This window comes from Prinia subflava, chromosome 1 (genome assembly GCF_021018805.1).
Source record: "Prinia subflava isolate CZ2003 ecotype Zambia chromosome 1, Cam_Psub_1.2, whole genome shotgun sequence".
In the NCBI taxonomy this organism is placed as follows: Eukaryota; Metazoa; Chordata; class Aves; order Passeriformes; family Cisticolidae; genus Prinia; species Prinia subflava.
This window is the reverse complement of record NC_086247.1, coordinates 150154376-150171046: the sequence shown is the minus strand read 5'-3', so window position 1 is coordinate 150171046 and position 16671 is coordinate 150154376. Positions and strand designations below refer to the sequence as shown.

Here is a 16671-nt window from a genome sequence, read left to right as displayed (position 1 = left end):
GAGTGGTGGTGAATGGATTATTAATGTTCCTGGGGGCTGTGGGGGTCTGCGTCCACTGCACCTAATTTTGGAAAATGATCCCCACAGCACCCAGAGCCTGGGCAGGGAGAATCCTCTGGAGGGAGGAATCCTGGACACTGGAGGCAGCCGAATTTCCAGTATATGGGAGTGTGGAGGAGGATCCCCGTTATTTCTGGCAGCTGGTGTGGAAGGCGTCCCCACTGCTCGGGGAAGAGGGATCTCCATCCCCCTCAGCGCTCGGCGAGGGGCTCCCCGCTGCTGCCGGCCGAGTGCGGGCGGTGCTGCCCCGCTGCCCCAGCGCCCGCTGCAGGGGAGCCCGTGTGGCGCGGGCAGCCGGGGCACGGCGCGGCCCCGCTCGCTGCTGGCGGCCCGGAGGGTCGCGCTCCCGCGGGGGCCCCCCGCCGCCTCCATCCCCGAGGAATCCTGGGCGGAGGGCGGGCTCGGCTCCCCCTTCTCCCTCCCTCCCTGCCTGCCGGGGGTTTGCCCTGGGACGCGCCGGCAGAGCCGGGCTCGGCTCTGGGACGGCGGGCCGGGGTCAAGGGCGGCAGGCGGGGGGCGATGCCGGCGCCGGGGCAGCGCCGAGGGTCCGGCTGAGCCCCGGGCACCCCCCGAGCCCTCATGGCGGGGCGGGCGCCTCAGCGCAGCCTCCCCGCGGCAGCGGCCGCCGCGCTCCTGCTCCTGCCCGTAAGTGCCGGGGACGGGAACGGGAACGGGGGGTGCGGGAGCGGGACTGGGACCGGGAGGGAGCGGGGGGACGCTCCACGGCCGCGGGGAACGCGGCGGGGCAGCCCCGGCGCTCGGGGCTCCGTGCGCGGACCGTGCCCCGCGCCCTCGCAGGTGCGTCCCCGGCTCTGGGACACCGCTCGCTGCCAGGTGCTGCTCGGGGATCCGTCCGTCCGCATGGCCCTTCCCTGCTCCATCACAGGTGCTCTCAGAGACACCCTGGGTCCCCTCGCCTCTGAGTCCCCTCAGAGCCCCCGCGCCCTTTTTAGTGTCCCCCTTCCCTGTGAAACAGCCACCTCTGGCTGCCAGAAGAGGTCCCAGCACAGGGACACCACTGGGGTGGCAGCTCCTTGCCGCAGCGGGCAGGGGTTTTCCCTCGCATCTGCCGCTCCCTGCGGGTGCCCGGTGCCTCTCTGGCACCATGTGCTCCGGCACTCAGGGGTGGCGATGGGCAGGGCTCAGCCCACGCACCCAGCCCAGCACTCGCTCCGAGTTTCTCCGGAGTGAAACCCCAGGGAGCTTCTCCGCTTGGTCCTTCTCCATCACCAGCTGGGGTGAGATGGAGATCAGGTTGGCCTCTGTCGGACTGGACTTCAAAGGCTTTCCCAGTGCTTTTTTGCTGGCTTGTTTGTTTTGAGCGACGGTTTCAAGTGTGGTTAAGTCAGACCTGAAATGAAAACGTGAGAGGCTAAGCAGGAGTAACGCGGATCCTGTGCAGAATTTGTAAAGGCTGTTCCCACCGCTTTTTAAGTGGCAGTGACCCCTCTGAACTGCAGTGTAATTGGTCTATCTTTAACATTTACTTAGATAAAGAAAAACTGTTCTGTTGCCTTAAGTTCTGTCTATTTTGCTTTGGTTTGGGTTTTGTTTATTTTGGGGGGGTTGTTTATTTTGCAGGTTTGTTTGGTTTTTTCTCCCCTCTTTAATTTAGAAAGAAAGAGGAAAGCCAGGTCAACAACAGGCTTCAGAGACAAGCAACAATTTAATTTTCCTTCTTTCTTTTTTTTTTTTTTTCCAGTAGCTTTCTTAGAAGTGAGAGAATACTTTCTCACTTCCACCAATGTCAGGTTTTTTTTATCCCCAAAAGAAGAAAGAGATCAGTGCACATGGGATCACAGTGGCATGGGTCTGCACACTTTCTGTTTTCAACCCCAAACTTCTTCTTCCTCATCTTTCTTTCTTAGTCGCTTTTCTCTCCCAGTCCGTGTTTTCCTGATTTATTTAGGTCCATAAAAATATCTCAGTTTGTCTTTAGAGTCTGGGACTTGCCAGTGAGGTTATCAGAAGTACTCAGGTACTGAGTATTTAGCCAGACTAATCCATTCTCAATGAATCAAGAAATGTCATGTGTTTCCTCTGTGGATATAATCTATGGATTTTCCAGGGTTCCAGTTCTGCTGCCACTTTGCATTTGAATTATTTCTGCAAATTTTGGTAATTGTGTCGCTGCTTTAAAAACAAAACTGCCTCAAAAGAAAGAGATGAAAAAAGGTAGATTAAGGATCAAAAAGTGAAGTTTCCATAAAATGTGTTTAGTCCAAGAAATGTGAACTCTGAGTGTATTTCTGTTTCATTTTATACAGGAGCTTGTTTGGGTGGAACGTGCTAGTGTCTGACAGGGGCTGGTGTATACCTGTGTGGGAAATAACATTTTGAATCTTCAGCTTCAGAAGAGCTCTGGTTGCTCCAGCTGTAGCAGAAGCTTTTGCTGCTCCTTTGTGGAGTGTTTTAATCCCTGAATGTTGTTAGTAAATCTGGATCTCTGCTTTGCAGCTGGAGGGAACTTTGCACCAAGACGCTTAAGAGCAGTGTTTAAAAACTTTGGCTCAAAGCCAAAGCTCTTAAGTTCTTGTTTAACTTGAAAACACTTGAAAGTGGACTCGAAGTCAGTGACTTTATTCGCATTTGTGGATTTGAGGAAAGGAATAGCTGCTTGTGGGAGCAGGCCCTTACCCAATTAAGGGAGTTTAAGTTTTCACTGCAGCCGAGCAATTGTGTTTTATGGGAGCTGCAGGTTTCCAACGCCCACGAGATGAGGCAACTTTCTGGTACAGAATTAGATCTGCCACATGGAAATGCTGGTGCAAATGACCTGATAGATTTCACAGGGCTGGTCAGCAAAAGGGTGAAGACTTGCACTGAGATTTATGTTCTCTTAAAGGAGTTCTGGGCGTAGGATACACTTGAGAACACATTTCACTGAATGTGGGAAACAAAAAACAAACCATAAAATGAAGGCAAATGAGTCTTGTGACATTTTTATATAAAGTCCTTGCTTAGTTCACGTAATTTGGGGGGGGGGGATTATTCATCAAAACGAAAAGCAAAGCTTGCTATCATTTATTTGTTCTCCTGGAGCTGTTAAAAGAGCTGGGGCAGTGTGAGTGTATCAGCCAGTGATGACAAGTTAAATAGTATTCCTGGTCTGAGGCTGCCAAAATTCAGCCCTATTGTGAATTAACACAGCATAAACATCTCATCAGGAGAAGCCTTTCCTGGGGCAGTACTTTGTCAGGGTTTAGTCTGTAACCATCCCATGGCAGTTATTGGATGTTGGAGGGAGGTGGCTGTGTGCTGGTGTTGGCTGGCTTTAGTTTTGCCATAAAACATTTCAGTGATGATGCTCATCCCTGCCCTTAGCCAGCAAGAAAGCAGCTTTAGCTTTTGTGCATATAAGGCATCTGCTTACATATTATTATCCTGTCAAGAGCAGAGGAAAAGTCATGATCAAGTCCTCTAAACTCTGTGACCTTCATATTCCAAGCCAGACCATGGTTGTGGAGGAGAGAGAGCAGGGATCTCTTTGCAGGCTGTGCTTTATCAGGTGCAGAATTTTTATTTCAGCCTCTCAGGTTCTAACTCCACTGCTACATCAGTATCTCCAGCCTTCAGAAAAAAATGCCAGAGAGTGACTTGTGCTCATGTGATTGAGCTCCTGCAGCTCCTAAACCAGGGAGATGCTGTGCAGACTGTGCACGGAGCTGCTCCATGGAGCTCCCTCATTCCCAGATCATTCCCAGGAGCTCTCTGAGATACCACCACATTGCTTGGGGCAGAAACGTGGCCAGGATCCATTCTAAAAATTTAACAGTACAAGTGATTAAGGACTTAAAACAAACCTTTGCACTGCTTGATTTGTTGGCTTAGATGGAGAGTGCTGTGCTGCCGTCGCTCTGGGCTCGCTGTGAGCACCTCAGGGAGGGGTTTTCCTCTAAGGCCAACTCCTCATCGCTTTGAATTTGGTGATCAGCCCTCTTTGTGTCAGGGATTACTGCGGGTTCCTGCTGCTGATGTGCTGAACTGGGGGATGCACCACGGGAAAGGCAGGGTAGTGGATGATACAGACTTATTCAGGATGCGTTTTTCTGGGTTTTTTTATTTTCATTGTGCCCCATATATTAGTAAACCAAATATTTTTAAAATATTGTATTAGAACAAACATTTGCACATTTCTAGATTCTTTTAATAGCTCTGCAGATTCTTATTTTTTGGGGAGAGGGGGAGGTGAGGAAATGTGGGTGGTAACAACAGGCTGCACATGCTGCTGAATCTGTTCCTTTTTAGTTTGTATCACTTTCAGGTTTTACAGCACTGAAAAAACCCAAAGAAGGAGATTTAGAGGGAAAGCTGATTTACTCTAAATTACAAGTTTATCCAGCAGATGACTTTTTTTCAGGAATTTTCTTTTCCACACCATATCTATAAATTGCAACAGATCGAGTCCATGTCATTCTTTCTTGTAATTTACACCATGTTTAATCCCAAATGTAGTCTGCTCTTCCTTAAAGTGCAAACATTAATTGTTGGATGTAAGGCTGGAGCTGTCCAGCGAACCACTCTCACCTTCCTGCCTCGTGTGGATACTCAATGGACTGTGTTAAAGCCTTTCATGAACATTGCCTTTGCCTCCTTATCTCTATTCAAAACAACTAAACACTTTGTGATGGTTTACTTTATCAAATTATTTCTTTACACAGAATTGCTTTCTTTTACTTCTAATAATTCTTTTAATCTTAAAAGCTTTGAACATAGCTGGATTTGATTTAAGTTGGCAAGTGTTGGGTAAAGTGTTTTAATTTTCTCCTTTGAGAAGTTGGATAAATTTGGCTGCCATCCTTGTTACAAGAGAAGACAAATAGAAAGTAGATCAGTCGACAGACAGAACTGTCCTTCGGGTGTCTGCTTGAATCTTGTCAGTCCCATCCAAATACATGAAAATTTCATTTGCAGTTCGTGGTGGCAGCTTGGGGATGTTTGTGAGATGCTCCCTGCACTGCTCTCTGACACGGAGCACGTTCTGTGGTAAGCACTGCTCCGTTCTCTGGTCCTGGGCTCTTCTGCATTGCCTGTCACAAGCAGATGTTCTGCTGGATCTGCTCAAAAGCTGGTCCATTTGGAAAGGGCTGTGGAAGGGAGAGAGAAAAGCACCTCACAGAGATGGATTCAATGTCCTGTCCTGACCTCTGGGTCTCAAGTCCCTCCTTGCTGTGTGGAGGAGCCAACATTGAGATTCAGGTGCTGGGAGTGTGCTGCTCCTTCCCCAGCTCCGGTGTGGAGCTCAGTGTGTGGAGAACTTGGAATCTGCCTTTCCTAACATCCCTTAAGCCTCATGTGCCTCCACAGAAACACAGCATGCTTTCACTAAACAAGAAAAAAATCCATTTGATAATTCAAGAGCTGAAAAGTACTTCTTCCACTGAGCTGTAAGAAAATGCAGCTAATTAAACGAAGCCAATTAAAGCTCTATAAACTTTTGCATAACGCTGGCTGAGTAACTGTCCACACTGGCTTGTGTATGCCGGGAAAGTAAATAGTGAGTAATGCAGATGGAGATTAAAATACATTAGCTGTCCTCACTGCAATGCTAAACCCTTGCCCTGGTAATAGTAGCTGAAGTGCCAGAGGACTGGAGAGGAGCCACTTGCTTCCGAGGGCTGTGGGGTAATCCCTGCTGCTGCCCCCAGGTCCCTGGGATGCGGGAGAGTTGCTCAGTGCTGTCATCTCTGCACTGCCATGGTTTGGGAGGTGCTGTCCTCTGGCAGGGGTGGCTTTTTCAGCGCAAAGGAAGGAGGAAAGGAGGCAAAAGGGAAGGAGAGGAAGTGTGCTGACGGGCCTGGACAGGTTTCCTGTGGGGCTGCCAGCCAGGCTCTGCTCTCTGAGGTATCGATTCCCTTTGAGTGGCAGGAGCAGATCCCAGGCCCGGGCATGGCTTGGGTTTCAGGGGGCTCACGCCAGCAGAGGCTCTGAGCCACGCCAGGGCTGTGCTGGGCAGTGTGGCCATCACAGCTCTTCCCTGCCTGCTTGCTTGTTTTGTGAGCAAATGTCCCTGCCAGGCACCAGGCTGCTCCTTCTGCTGTGAGCTGGCTCTGTCAAAGCAGAGAGGAAGCCCAGGCTTCCCTCTGGCTGCTGAGAATGGTGTCTCAGAGCTCAGGAAAGTATTTTGATCAGGTGTGCTTCCAGTCAGATGCACTGAGGGTCTTTCCTCATCCTGCCCAAAACCCACCTGCTGGGAGTTCAGCTGTTTAATCCACTTTGAACATGAGACACCTTCCATGGTGTAAGAATCCCTCACTTCTTCAAAACAAGTGTCTTCATGAGGATTTTGAAGTCTTGTCACACTTGCAGTATTTCTTTCCTTCAGAAAGAATAAAAAAGATAAAAAGAAAATTCCATCTTTATAATTTTAAAATGTCTTTTTATAGTATTTGGCATAGTATTTTAATTATGATTATGTGAACAGAGTAAAAAAATCTTCAAAGCATAAGTAAAAGAAACCTCAAAGCATCTAGATTGCTGATTATTGTTCATGATACAGTCTGTAAGCTGTTTACTGCATTGCCCATTGAAAGGTTTAGGGAGTAAATGTTACCTGTGATTCTTTTTACCATAGGGACTATAGATCATATAGAATCAAGGAATGAAAGAATGATTTGTGCTGGAAGGGATTGCCAGAAGTCCCTTGTCCAGTCATCTTCTCAAGGCAGGGTTAATCCGAAAGCAAATCATTCTCATCCAGTTAGGCTGTGAAAATCTGCAAAGATGGAGCTCTCACAACATCTCTGAAATGTCTTTTTACAACATCTCTTCTCCAATGCTCAGTCGTTGTCATGGTGCATAATTTTTTCTTTATGTTCTGTGAGATTTTCCCTCACTTCAGCTTGTGAATGATGCCTGTCTTGTTGCTCTGCTGTCAGCTCCTGAGAGGAATCTGACTCCTTGGAGAAAAAGTCTGTGATTCCCCTTTAGGTAGTGTAAGATAATTCCAGACCTGGAGTTGAATTTCACTTTGATACTTGGTTTTCAAATTGAAAAGTGGGCTCCAGCCCAAGAATTAACAGTTTAAGGAGAGATGCAAAGAAATTTCACTGCTGATACCCAGTGTTGCCTCACTGGCTCATTTTTAAATCCCTGTCAGGAAATCTTGGATCAGAGGAACATTGTGTGGAAGATACAGAGATACCACTGTTGGCATTACGTGGGAAGCTGAGCAGATATCATTAGCTGATAAAGTCTTGGTCCAGATGGGGTTTTGCCTTTTCCAGGTGGCAAAGACCTGAAAAACAGAGATTAGGAGCTTAGGTTTGTTGATCAGGAGCTGGGAGAGCTGTGAAGGGTGGCCTTGCAGGTGTAGTGGCAGTGGTGACAATGGATGGGTGAATGATCCTTGCAGAGGCTCTGCATGTAGGTAAAGTTAGGTGAGATGTTGGCATTCACTTGGATAAATATGACTTTTAGACTTGAGCTACTCTGGATTCCCTGAGTGTTTTGTCTCCAGTGCATGAGTTATCTCTTTCTGAAGTACTTGTTTAAAACACAGGCAATGGATTGTTCCTTGACAGTGGTTCCCTCTCCACTGAGCATTAGGGAGCCTGAAGCAAAACCTGCTGGAATAGGGTGGCTGAGGTGAATCACACTGGAGCTGCTGGGAGGATTCATAGGAATGGGAATTGGGTGGGAAAAAATTACTCATGGGTTTTTAGACTTAAGGAGAGGGCAGACATGAAGGCAGGAGTGCTGTAAGTGCCCTTAAAGACTCAGAATATGATACTCACAGATGGGGGGAATGAATAACAAAGCTCTTCAAGGATGTGAAATTGAAAAATCTTTCTATTAAAAAAAAATATCAGGAGAGCTGCAGCTTGTGATTCAAATGCAGTAACACTCGTTTTTAACATCTCAGGTTGCTTTGGAAGGGCTTGGAGACCTGGTTGGACAAGTCCAGCTCACGGGTGGCCATAACAAGCTTTGATTTGTATTTCATGACTCAGAAAATCCCTGAGCACCTGCGTGGCTTTCAGTGGATGCAGAACCTCCCCTCTAAAATCTGCTTCAGCAGAGCATGTAGGCAGTGCTCACTGAAGGCAGATCTCCAAATTTCAAAGACAACAGTGAAGTTCAGTGGTGGGCTCAGTGTAGCAGGTGCTCGAGGGTTTTTTTAATTTATTTTTGCATAAAGACTGATTTCATTTCATGCCTTAAAACTGAGCATGTGTTCAGTTGCTTTATTGAACTGGGGTCCTAATTCCCATTCCATGCAGACTTTTAGACTCTTTTCCAGACTTCCTGGAAGAGCTGCAGAATACATCTGGCCTCTAAGATCATGGAGCAGTGTCTCCTGGAGCATTTGGTGTTCTCTAGCAAGTAGCAATGTTTTATGTAGCCACTTGGATTAACTCAGAGGGAGTTTAAAGAGCTGAAGGATGACTTGAAAAGGAGCCCGTTTTTCTTGAACTGTGCTCAGAGTCTTTCCCCCTACTGTAACCTTAGCTGGCTCAGGTTTCAGGTTGCAGGCTCCTGTGAAAATTTGTATTTAGACTTTCTATCCCAAATGGAAATTATTTTTCTGGTGAAGCTGAGCCAAACAATTGCACACTGCCAAGTGCTGCTGCACGAGTGATTTTAAGATACTGGATTGAGAAAGGCCAAAAACATCTTGATGCAGAGGGCTGACCTTTTCAGTTCTCCAAAAAGCCAAGTATTTCCAACACACTGGCCCTCTGAGTACTGTTCTTTAATAAGCATCTCTTTCAGATGCATCTTGTGGATGAAGTAACCAAATGGCAGTGGATATAAATCCATCCTGGCCACATTAAAGGTAACTTTCCCCCCCTCTCCTGTGTTAATCTCTGTTTTTGTCCTGAAGTAGCAGCTTTCACTCTTCTGATGGTGCATATTCCTTCAGGTGATTGGTAGTCAGCAAATATTCCAGCTCTCCTCATTCTCTCCCGTGTGTCGCCATCTCTTAGAAGGAAAGATCTGTTCAGATGAACACTGACATTTGTTATTCCTTGTTATTCCAAGGAATATCTGGTGGTTTTTCTCCCAGAGCATCTGTTTCCCCACACCAGTGATGCAGAACTTGCCAGATGCCCACCTGCCCTGGAAACTGTGTTCAGAGGATGGATTTTGTCAAGGAAGTGTGGGATTCGCTTTGATTTTGCTGCGTTGGGCTCTTTCACTAATTACATTTTCATAGTGAAGTTAGATGCCTGTGTTTCCCTAAAATGAGCTTCTGTGGACATAAACTAAAATTTTTTGCTTTTAGTTGGGCTACTGTTCTAAGCATGTCCCAGAAGTTGGGGTGAGAACTCAACCTCATTATGGAGATGGAGTGAATTTATTTGCATTGCCTAATTGAAGAACTAAAAATTAAATGCAGGTTTCCCTTTTCTGTCACACTCACTCTTTTCTTTTTTTCTCTGAGTTCTGGGGCAAAGATACTAAGCAGCAGCTTTTCTGTGTGCTGAAGTCAGTTTTGGTGTAATTTTGATGTTGAAATGAGGTAGCATTTGCAGATTTTTTTTTTCAGATATTTTAAAGAAATCCATGGGAAAAGCTGAAGTAAGAGTCTTAAGAGCAGTGGAGGTTCCCAGAGGTGAAGGGCAGGAAGAAGCATCCTCCTGACATGATCCATGCCACTGCCAGAGATGGTTTCTCAGGAGTGGAAAATGCTTTGGCTTTACAGAGAGCACAGTGGATAGTTCAGGGTGAGACTTCATTCTTGTGTGGCAAAGAAGACGAGACAGACGCTGCTCTTGTCAGCTGTGGACTGAGCACATTTTGTGTTGATAACTCCCACATTTTTCCATGTTGGAAGGTCACTGCATCTTGCTCAGTAAAAGAAAGCACAGATGATTTAATAAGATGGCAGTGTGCTTGTGAGTTCTGCAGCCATCATCTCTAGGAATGTTTTGACCTCTCCTTTTGTGTGTAGTGACTAAAGAAAATTTAGGAAGGATGCATCTAAGTGACTCTGTCCTTATAGTGCATAAGACCCAGCTGATGCAGTCAGTGGAGGTCATTCCAGTTTAAAGATCTAAAATACTGCAGATGAACTGCATCTGAAAAATTCCTGCTTCTCTTTCTGAATTCCAAAGGAATCCCTGTGTGTCAGCTCAGCTGCTGCTCTCTCTGTTTTGAAGTCTAAGCTGTTCAATACAAATCCCACTGCTTTTCTGGGAGTGGCTTTCTGCTGAGATGCTGTTGTACTTCCATGGGATGGATTTCTCTGGGACCTCGGGAGTACTAGAAATGACATTTTTTTTAAAAAAGAGGTTTTGCTCTGTTGCTTTGAGGCTGTGTCAGATGTCAGCACCTCTCTCAGCATGCCACCAGCAGATGTTTGACAGGGAGGCCTAACCAGTGGCTTTTATTAGAGCACTGGAATATGGCATCTGGGAATTCTTGTGTGAGAATGGGAGAGGGGGAGTGTGTGCATCTCTCCATGTTTGGCAGCATCCACTGCCTCCAAACTCACCTCCACTTTGGCAAGGGGTGTTCCACTGTCGTGGGTCATCCTTTTCCACTTCAGTCCTTCCCTTCAGCTTTCACTCCTGCTGACTTCACCCACTCTGCTGCTACCTACTGTGAGATATTTAAACTTAGCCAGACGTTCCACTGTGGCTCTGTGGTAGCCCCATGCTTGTATTGACATTTTTGGATCCTATCTGTGGCTTTGGGGGCTGGTTTATATTCCAAAGCCATTCATTTATATTCCTGTAGCCATTTCTTCCATGTTTGACAGGAGAAAACAACCTCTCCCATGCAGGTGAATTTTACAGCAGCAGTGTTCATTTGGTTTTATATTTCTATATTGCTCCATAGTAGAACTCAGTATTTCAAATCAGGACTCTTTGTTAATTTTTCTTAAAATGAAGTTACAAATTCTCTCTAACCCGGGTGAAGTAACCACAAGTTCTGGTGGGAACTGAGAATAGGCAACCCTTGTGTCTCGTAGTTGATGTCCTCTGCCAGAGATAAAGAACTTTCATGAATTAATGAACAGCAGTGACCGTGTCCAAGGGGAAAGGTCCAACAAAATGCCCATGAGAGAGGCAGACAGACACACCAGAGCAATTCACTCTTTTCCCAAACTCCTCTCAGATGTGAATGGGAAGTTGACCAAAGGCTCTGTATTTTTTTCTGAAGACTCAGAGCTGGCCTGCGCTTAGTTCTTGTCCCTGCTTTGGAAAGCAAAGGATTCATTTCCACCTCGGTCTTTGGCTCAGCTCATTAATTTTATTTATTCGTAAATGTCCACAATGGCTCAGAGGAATTATGTTAGACCTTTCTGTGCATGATTTAGGTAAATTTGCAGGACAAAAAAGAACTGATTTGGTGGGCAGAGGTTATGGAATAGCTGTTTTAAGAGAAATGCAGTTTGAGTAAAGTCATGCATTAGTCACCCAAAGCCATTATTTCAGTACTTCAAAATATAATTTCTGTGCAGTCATGGACCCAATTATTTATCTTTAAAATTCTACATTACTGAAATGTTTCTCTTTCTTTGTTTCTTTTGCTGTTTATTATTATTGTAAGAGGGGGTTTTCAGTCTTTTGTCTGCTTTAAATACTATTTTTTAAAAAGAAAGCTTTTGCGCACAGCAAGACTGTTGACTGTGGTTAGCGGGGAGAAAATGAAACCAAAAGTAACATATTACGTGGAAGGCACTTTTTCCCCCAGCCAAATTAACCTGAGCTGACCCTAAGGCAAATGTGACTTTTAACCTTTCCTATTCTTGCCCAAGCTGTGCTGAGCTTGACCTCTGTCTGCTCTTTCCCATCGTCCTGGGGAGGGCACAGCTGGACACGCGGCGTATTTACAGTACCCAGGGATGGCTCGGGTTTCTTCTTTGAACTGAGGCAGTGCTTTGGCCTGGGAGGTGGCAGAGGGGTGAGGGATGGAGGGGAAGAAATGCCTCTGCTGTGACAGGGTCTGACATGAGGTGTGGTGTCGGAGTCTAGAACATCCCTCTGGCCACCCTGGAGGGTTTGGAGACCAGACAGGGGGTCTGGGATCTGTACAAGGGGGTCAGCCAGCCTCACACAGAGCCCAGGAGGACACTGCCTCTGATCCCTGGCCATGGGAGTGAATGCCCACATTGTATGAAGAATCACAAGCTGAGAGAATTCAAAATAAGTAGTATTTTGTTTATCATAGAATGTAAATGTAGAATCTAGGATTTTTAGTATATGGGATTGAAGAGACAAGATGGAGGAATTGGGGAGTGGCTCCTTGTTCTTGCTCTCATCCCCCATCTTTTGCTGAGTTGGATTTTAGAGATTGGTTTAGAGTAGAAACAACATGTTAGCATAGGTAGTAGGCATTGGTAACATTTTGTAAATAAAAAGTATGTTTTGGACGGTGGTTGGGTCAGGGATACCGTACATAAGGTGCGGGGCTCTCTGATCCGCCCCAGTCCTGCTGTGTGTCCTGCTCTGTGGAGATGCCTCACAGAGCTGAGAAGGAACTAAGATAAGGGACCCTGCCAGGGAGACCTGGCAGAGCTGAGAAAGAACTGAGATAATGAAGAATAAACAACCTTGGAAATATGCACTGGCGGACTCAGCTTGTCGTCTCTGGCTCCGGCGTGAAACACTTAGGGCAAAGAGAAGATGAAAAACCTTATTACCTCAGGGAACAGCAACCCAGAGGAGAATCTCAGGGAACAGCAACCCTGAGAGTGTGGCCCCTGCAGAGTCTGGGTTTCGGGAGCTCTGTGCCTCCAGAGGTGGAATCTGTACCTGGCACACAGCAGCCACCGCCTTCATCTCCTGGACCTGACCATGCATGGAGGTTTTGCTGTGGGAGGCAGGAGTTTGGAGCTGGCCTGGAGGAGAAACAGCACCTCCATCGAGCTTGTATGAGAAGAATGAAGTCTGAGAAAGGCTTTCTGTGTTTCATCACTTCCTATTTGTAAAATAGCAAAGTAGAAATAGGTAGAAAAAGGTGCTGTAGGAAGAACAGCTGTTCTTTAGAGACCGACATTGCCAATGGATTCTATTTACCCTCCTTTTTATTAAGTGACAGAGAATTCAGTGACATAAAATGAGTTCCTCAATCACTTAACACGCCTTAGAGCAGTGAAATGTAACATTAACCTACAAGGAGTGGGGTTGTTTCCCTGAGTAAAAGCTGCCTGAATGGTGTTGGAGTAATTCTGTGTAAATAGAAAAGCAAAGGCATTTTGTGTGTTACCATGGCTTTATATTCCCTTCAAGAACAGTCAGAAAGATTTTGTTTCATAGTTTGAAAATGGAGTTTTCTGTCATTGATTTGTCACTTCTGAATTTTCCTGCCACATTTCGTTCTGACTTTCTTGAAGGGCTTTCCAAGAGTTTCTCTTGCTCCAAGCAGGATCCCAACTTGGCTCTATATTTTGATGTACAACTCTGTGGGCTTCTCTCCTCTGTCTGCACTGGGCACTTCAGTTTCATTTTGAGTGTGAAAATTAAAATATCCTCATTGATTTTCAACTCCATTTCTGAAAATTTACTTGAGGTTGTACTGTTACCTTGTACTGAACCTGCAGCTTTCTCAAAGTGCCCAGGTTTGATTTACTGCTCTTTCTTACTTTTTTGCTCTCAATAGAAAGCTCAGCCCTGAATGCTGAGGGTCAGAAACTTGTATGTCTTTCATTGGCTAAAAAAAGCCACAGGACACCTTAGGGATGCCAAATCATCCTATGTATTCCATGGAAACACCTTCTTCAAGCCCTCGGAACTGCTCTTTGCCAATTGCTGTATCTATTGAATGTGCAAGGATCTTTGGTACCCACATACCAATTAAAAGTTCACTGAAAAAACTCAACACATGATCTTTAAAGGGATGTGATTCAGCTCTGCTATTTCAGGCATCTGCTTTTAGGTGAGACAAAGTGGATCCTGAGCTTTGTTAAAGGCATTGAGCAGCTCCCACAAGGAGAGATCCAGAGTAAGTGGTTAATTTGCAGTTTTCTGCATTAGTCAGGTGAATTCCATGTGATGCCCTGGAGCTGAGCAAGTCTAACCACAAACCTTCCACGTCAGGGGGGTGTCTGTACCTGAGTAAATCATGAATGGGAACAGCTCTGAGACTGCTGGGGGTTGTTGTACTCGTGAATGAGAAAATCTCTTCTAGGCTGCTGCTTTACCTGCTCGGTTTCTTTCTGTTTATCCAGATAGTTCTCCACTGTGAATCCTCTGTGAACCTGCCCTTGTCTGTTCTGCTGGAAAAGTACTGCGAAGCTTTGTCAGCCCGCACCAATGTCACAGGTATTTATTCCTCCATTTCTTGGTGGCCTCTTGTTACTGGAGGATCCATTTCCAAAGTCTCCTTTCTCCAGGAACATCTTTTCCTGCTGAGATAAACATACTGTCTCCTTTCCTTGGTGACAATGTTCAGTGGTGTGACAAGGAAAGAGAACTTGGAATTTTAAACACCTGGCGAGAGCTTCAGGGGAACTACAGCCCTTTCTCATAGTTTAATTTGTTGAATTATCTGTACTTACACATGTGGTAGTTGAAGATTAGTGTAGTTGAAGTGTCTTGTGCATTTATCCAGACCAGTTTTTAGAGGCAGGGCAAAGCACTTGTCTCTTGGCTAAAATACACCGGCACAAAAATGATGCTGTAAGAGATTGAAACTGGATCCAGTTTTGTTTCAGAAGTGGGAGAAGCACACTCAGAGCCACTCCTCTGCAGCATGACCAGGGGTGTGTGCTGCAATGAATGGTGCTTCTGGGTGGAAAATTAAATTTTTTCCCTTCCTCTTCTTTTTTTTTTCCCCTGGTAAATCTTTGTGGAGGGAGGAGTTTAAAATATAATGTAGCTATTATCATTCAGCCAGTTCTCCAGCCCTGGGAAATGGCAAAGGAAATGAGGCTCAGGGAATTAAAAATCTCTCTGTAAAATGTGTCAGATCTGTGGTGGTTTATTCTGACTTTATCAATTCCTTAAGGACAATAAGATGATCCAGATATCAGACTGAAGTGTGAAAGTTGTGGTGCCTTAACTGCCTCTTAATTTGCATATAAATGTGTGTGTTGACCTGTATTATGAATCTGGCCCAAGCTCTGCCCCTTGGTGCCATTGTGTTCCAGGGAGCAGTTCTACCTTATGTACCAGATTTGTTTATATCAATTTAATGACCATCTATTCCATTCCTTAGCTGGAAACAAAGGGAAGATAAATGAAGTTCTGTATTTGGACCTTTTTTTTAGGTGTTCTTTGCCTTTTGAATGTGTTTGTAAATACTATCGTAAAACTTGCCATTTATTCATGAAGTGTTTTTCCTTGTGCAGAGCTTCTGTTTTAGAAAAAACCCCACATATTTCACGTCAGGCTGTCTTAGAAGTCAGCAAACAATTTATTTTTCAGTTGTTGACAAAATATAATTTTCCGGGTTGTTTATGTGATGCATGAGCACAGGGCATCTCCTCCAGTGGAGTGTGGTTACTGGAACAGAATTTTAATGGGAAAAGGGAAGAGAGAAGTCACAGAAGACTCTCTTCTATTCCACTGTCTTTGTAAGGTATCACTGATCAGAGGTAAAGCAATGCTCTGAAATGAATGGCAGTTGATTTTTATCCTGTCCAACCAGTAGCTTTTTCAGAACAAACTTTCCTATGATACTTTCAAATCCTGTGAACCTGTACTGTGCTTTGAGAGTGGGTTTATACATGTAATAAACCCCAAATATAGTAAACCCCAAATCTTCATAGGATCAGCTTCAGGCGTAAGCACGAGGTGAACTTTGGGAAATCCTAGAGACAAAAATTCACTTTTTTGCTTAGTATGGATCAGTGTTCTTTTCTCAGTGTGGTGGATCATCCAAAAGAAGGTGGTGGTTCTAACCATGACATGTTGGTTTTTTGCTTCATGAAAACTGGATCTTCCAAACAGTCTGGACTATTCAGCTATGAGCCTTCTCATTAAAACTGAAGGTCTGCAATATAATTACCACCTCTTCATGGTCAGCAGAGCTCTCTTGGTACAGTTAAAGAACAAAGCACGATTTAATCCTAAATTAAAAACTAAAATGGAGCAGAAATGAAATGCTTTTTCTTTATTGGGACCCAAGGATAATGAGCTTCTGTAACTAAATCTGCTCTAATATTTCAGTGTCCAAAATGAGATGAGCTGTGTTGCAACCCTCATTTTGAACCCTGATAATGACAAGGATGTGTCACATGGGAACATTGGTGAGCTCCATTCAGCAGCCTGCATGGAGAGAACCAGACCAGAGCCTGCAGTGTCTGAGTCTTTCTCTGGCTCCTGTTCTTTGACACAGTGCAGATATCAGATTTTAGAAGGGGAAAAAAAATCAAGAAAAGAAACCCAAGGACAGCCATATTGAACAATCTTTATTTAGCTGGGAGAACAGTAAACATTAAGGTTTGTAATTCATTATCTTCCCTGTTTCTTTTCCAGAAGATGCTGTTAATTAGTCCAATATGTTAATTTCCTCCTCTTATAATTACTAATTTCTCCCCCCAAATATGTTCACACTAAGTATCCCAAACAGATGGCATAAAATGCTTTTGAGAATGTAATGCATGGGTAATTTCACAGAATGGCTGAGAGAATGACATTGTAAATTCATTCCAAAGCAATTTAAACCAAGAAATACTTTTTCTGAGTTGGAAAGCAGCATAACTCATTTTCTCTT

At 45.1% G+C, this 16671-nt stretch overlaps 1 protein-coding gene across 1 annotated transcript in view; it reads left to right on the top strand.

The window, feature by feature from the left end:
* The first annotated feature begins 332 nt into the window (after positions 1–332).
* Positions 333–16671, top strand: part of CRHR2 (corticotropin releasing hormone receptor 2) — a 135909-nt gene continuing 119570 nt past the window's right edge. Inside the window, exons 1-2 of the mRNA XM_063416791.1 lie at positions 333–705; positions 14183–14276. Coding sequence (XP_063272861.1) covers positions 640–705; positions 14183–14276 — 160 coding nt within the window. The 5' untranslated portion in view covers positions 333–639. The remainder of the gene's footprint in view (positions 706–14182; positions 14277–16671) is intronic.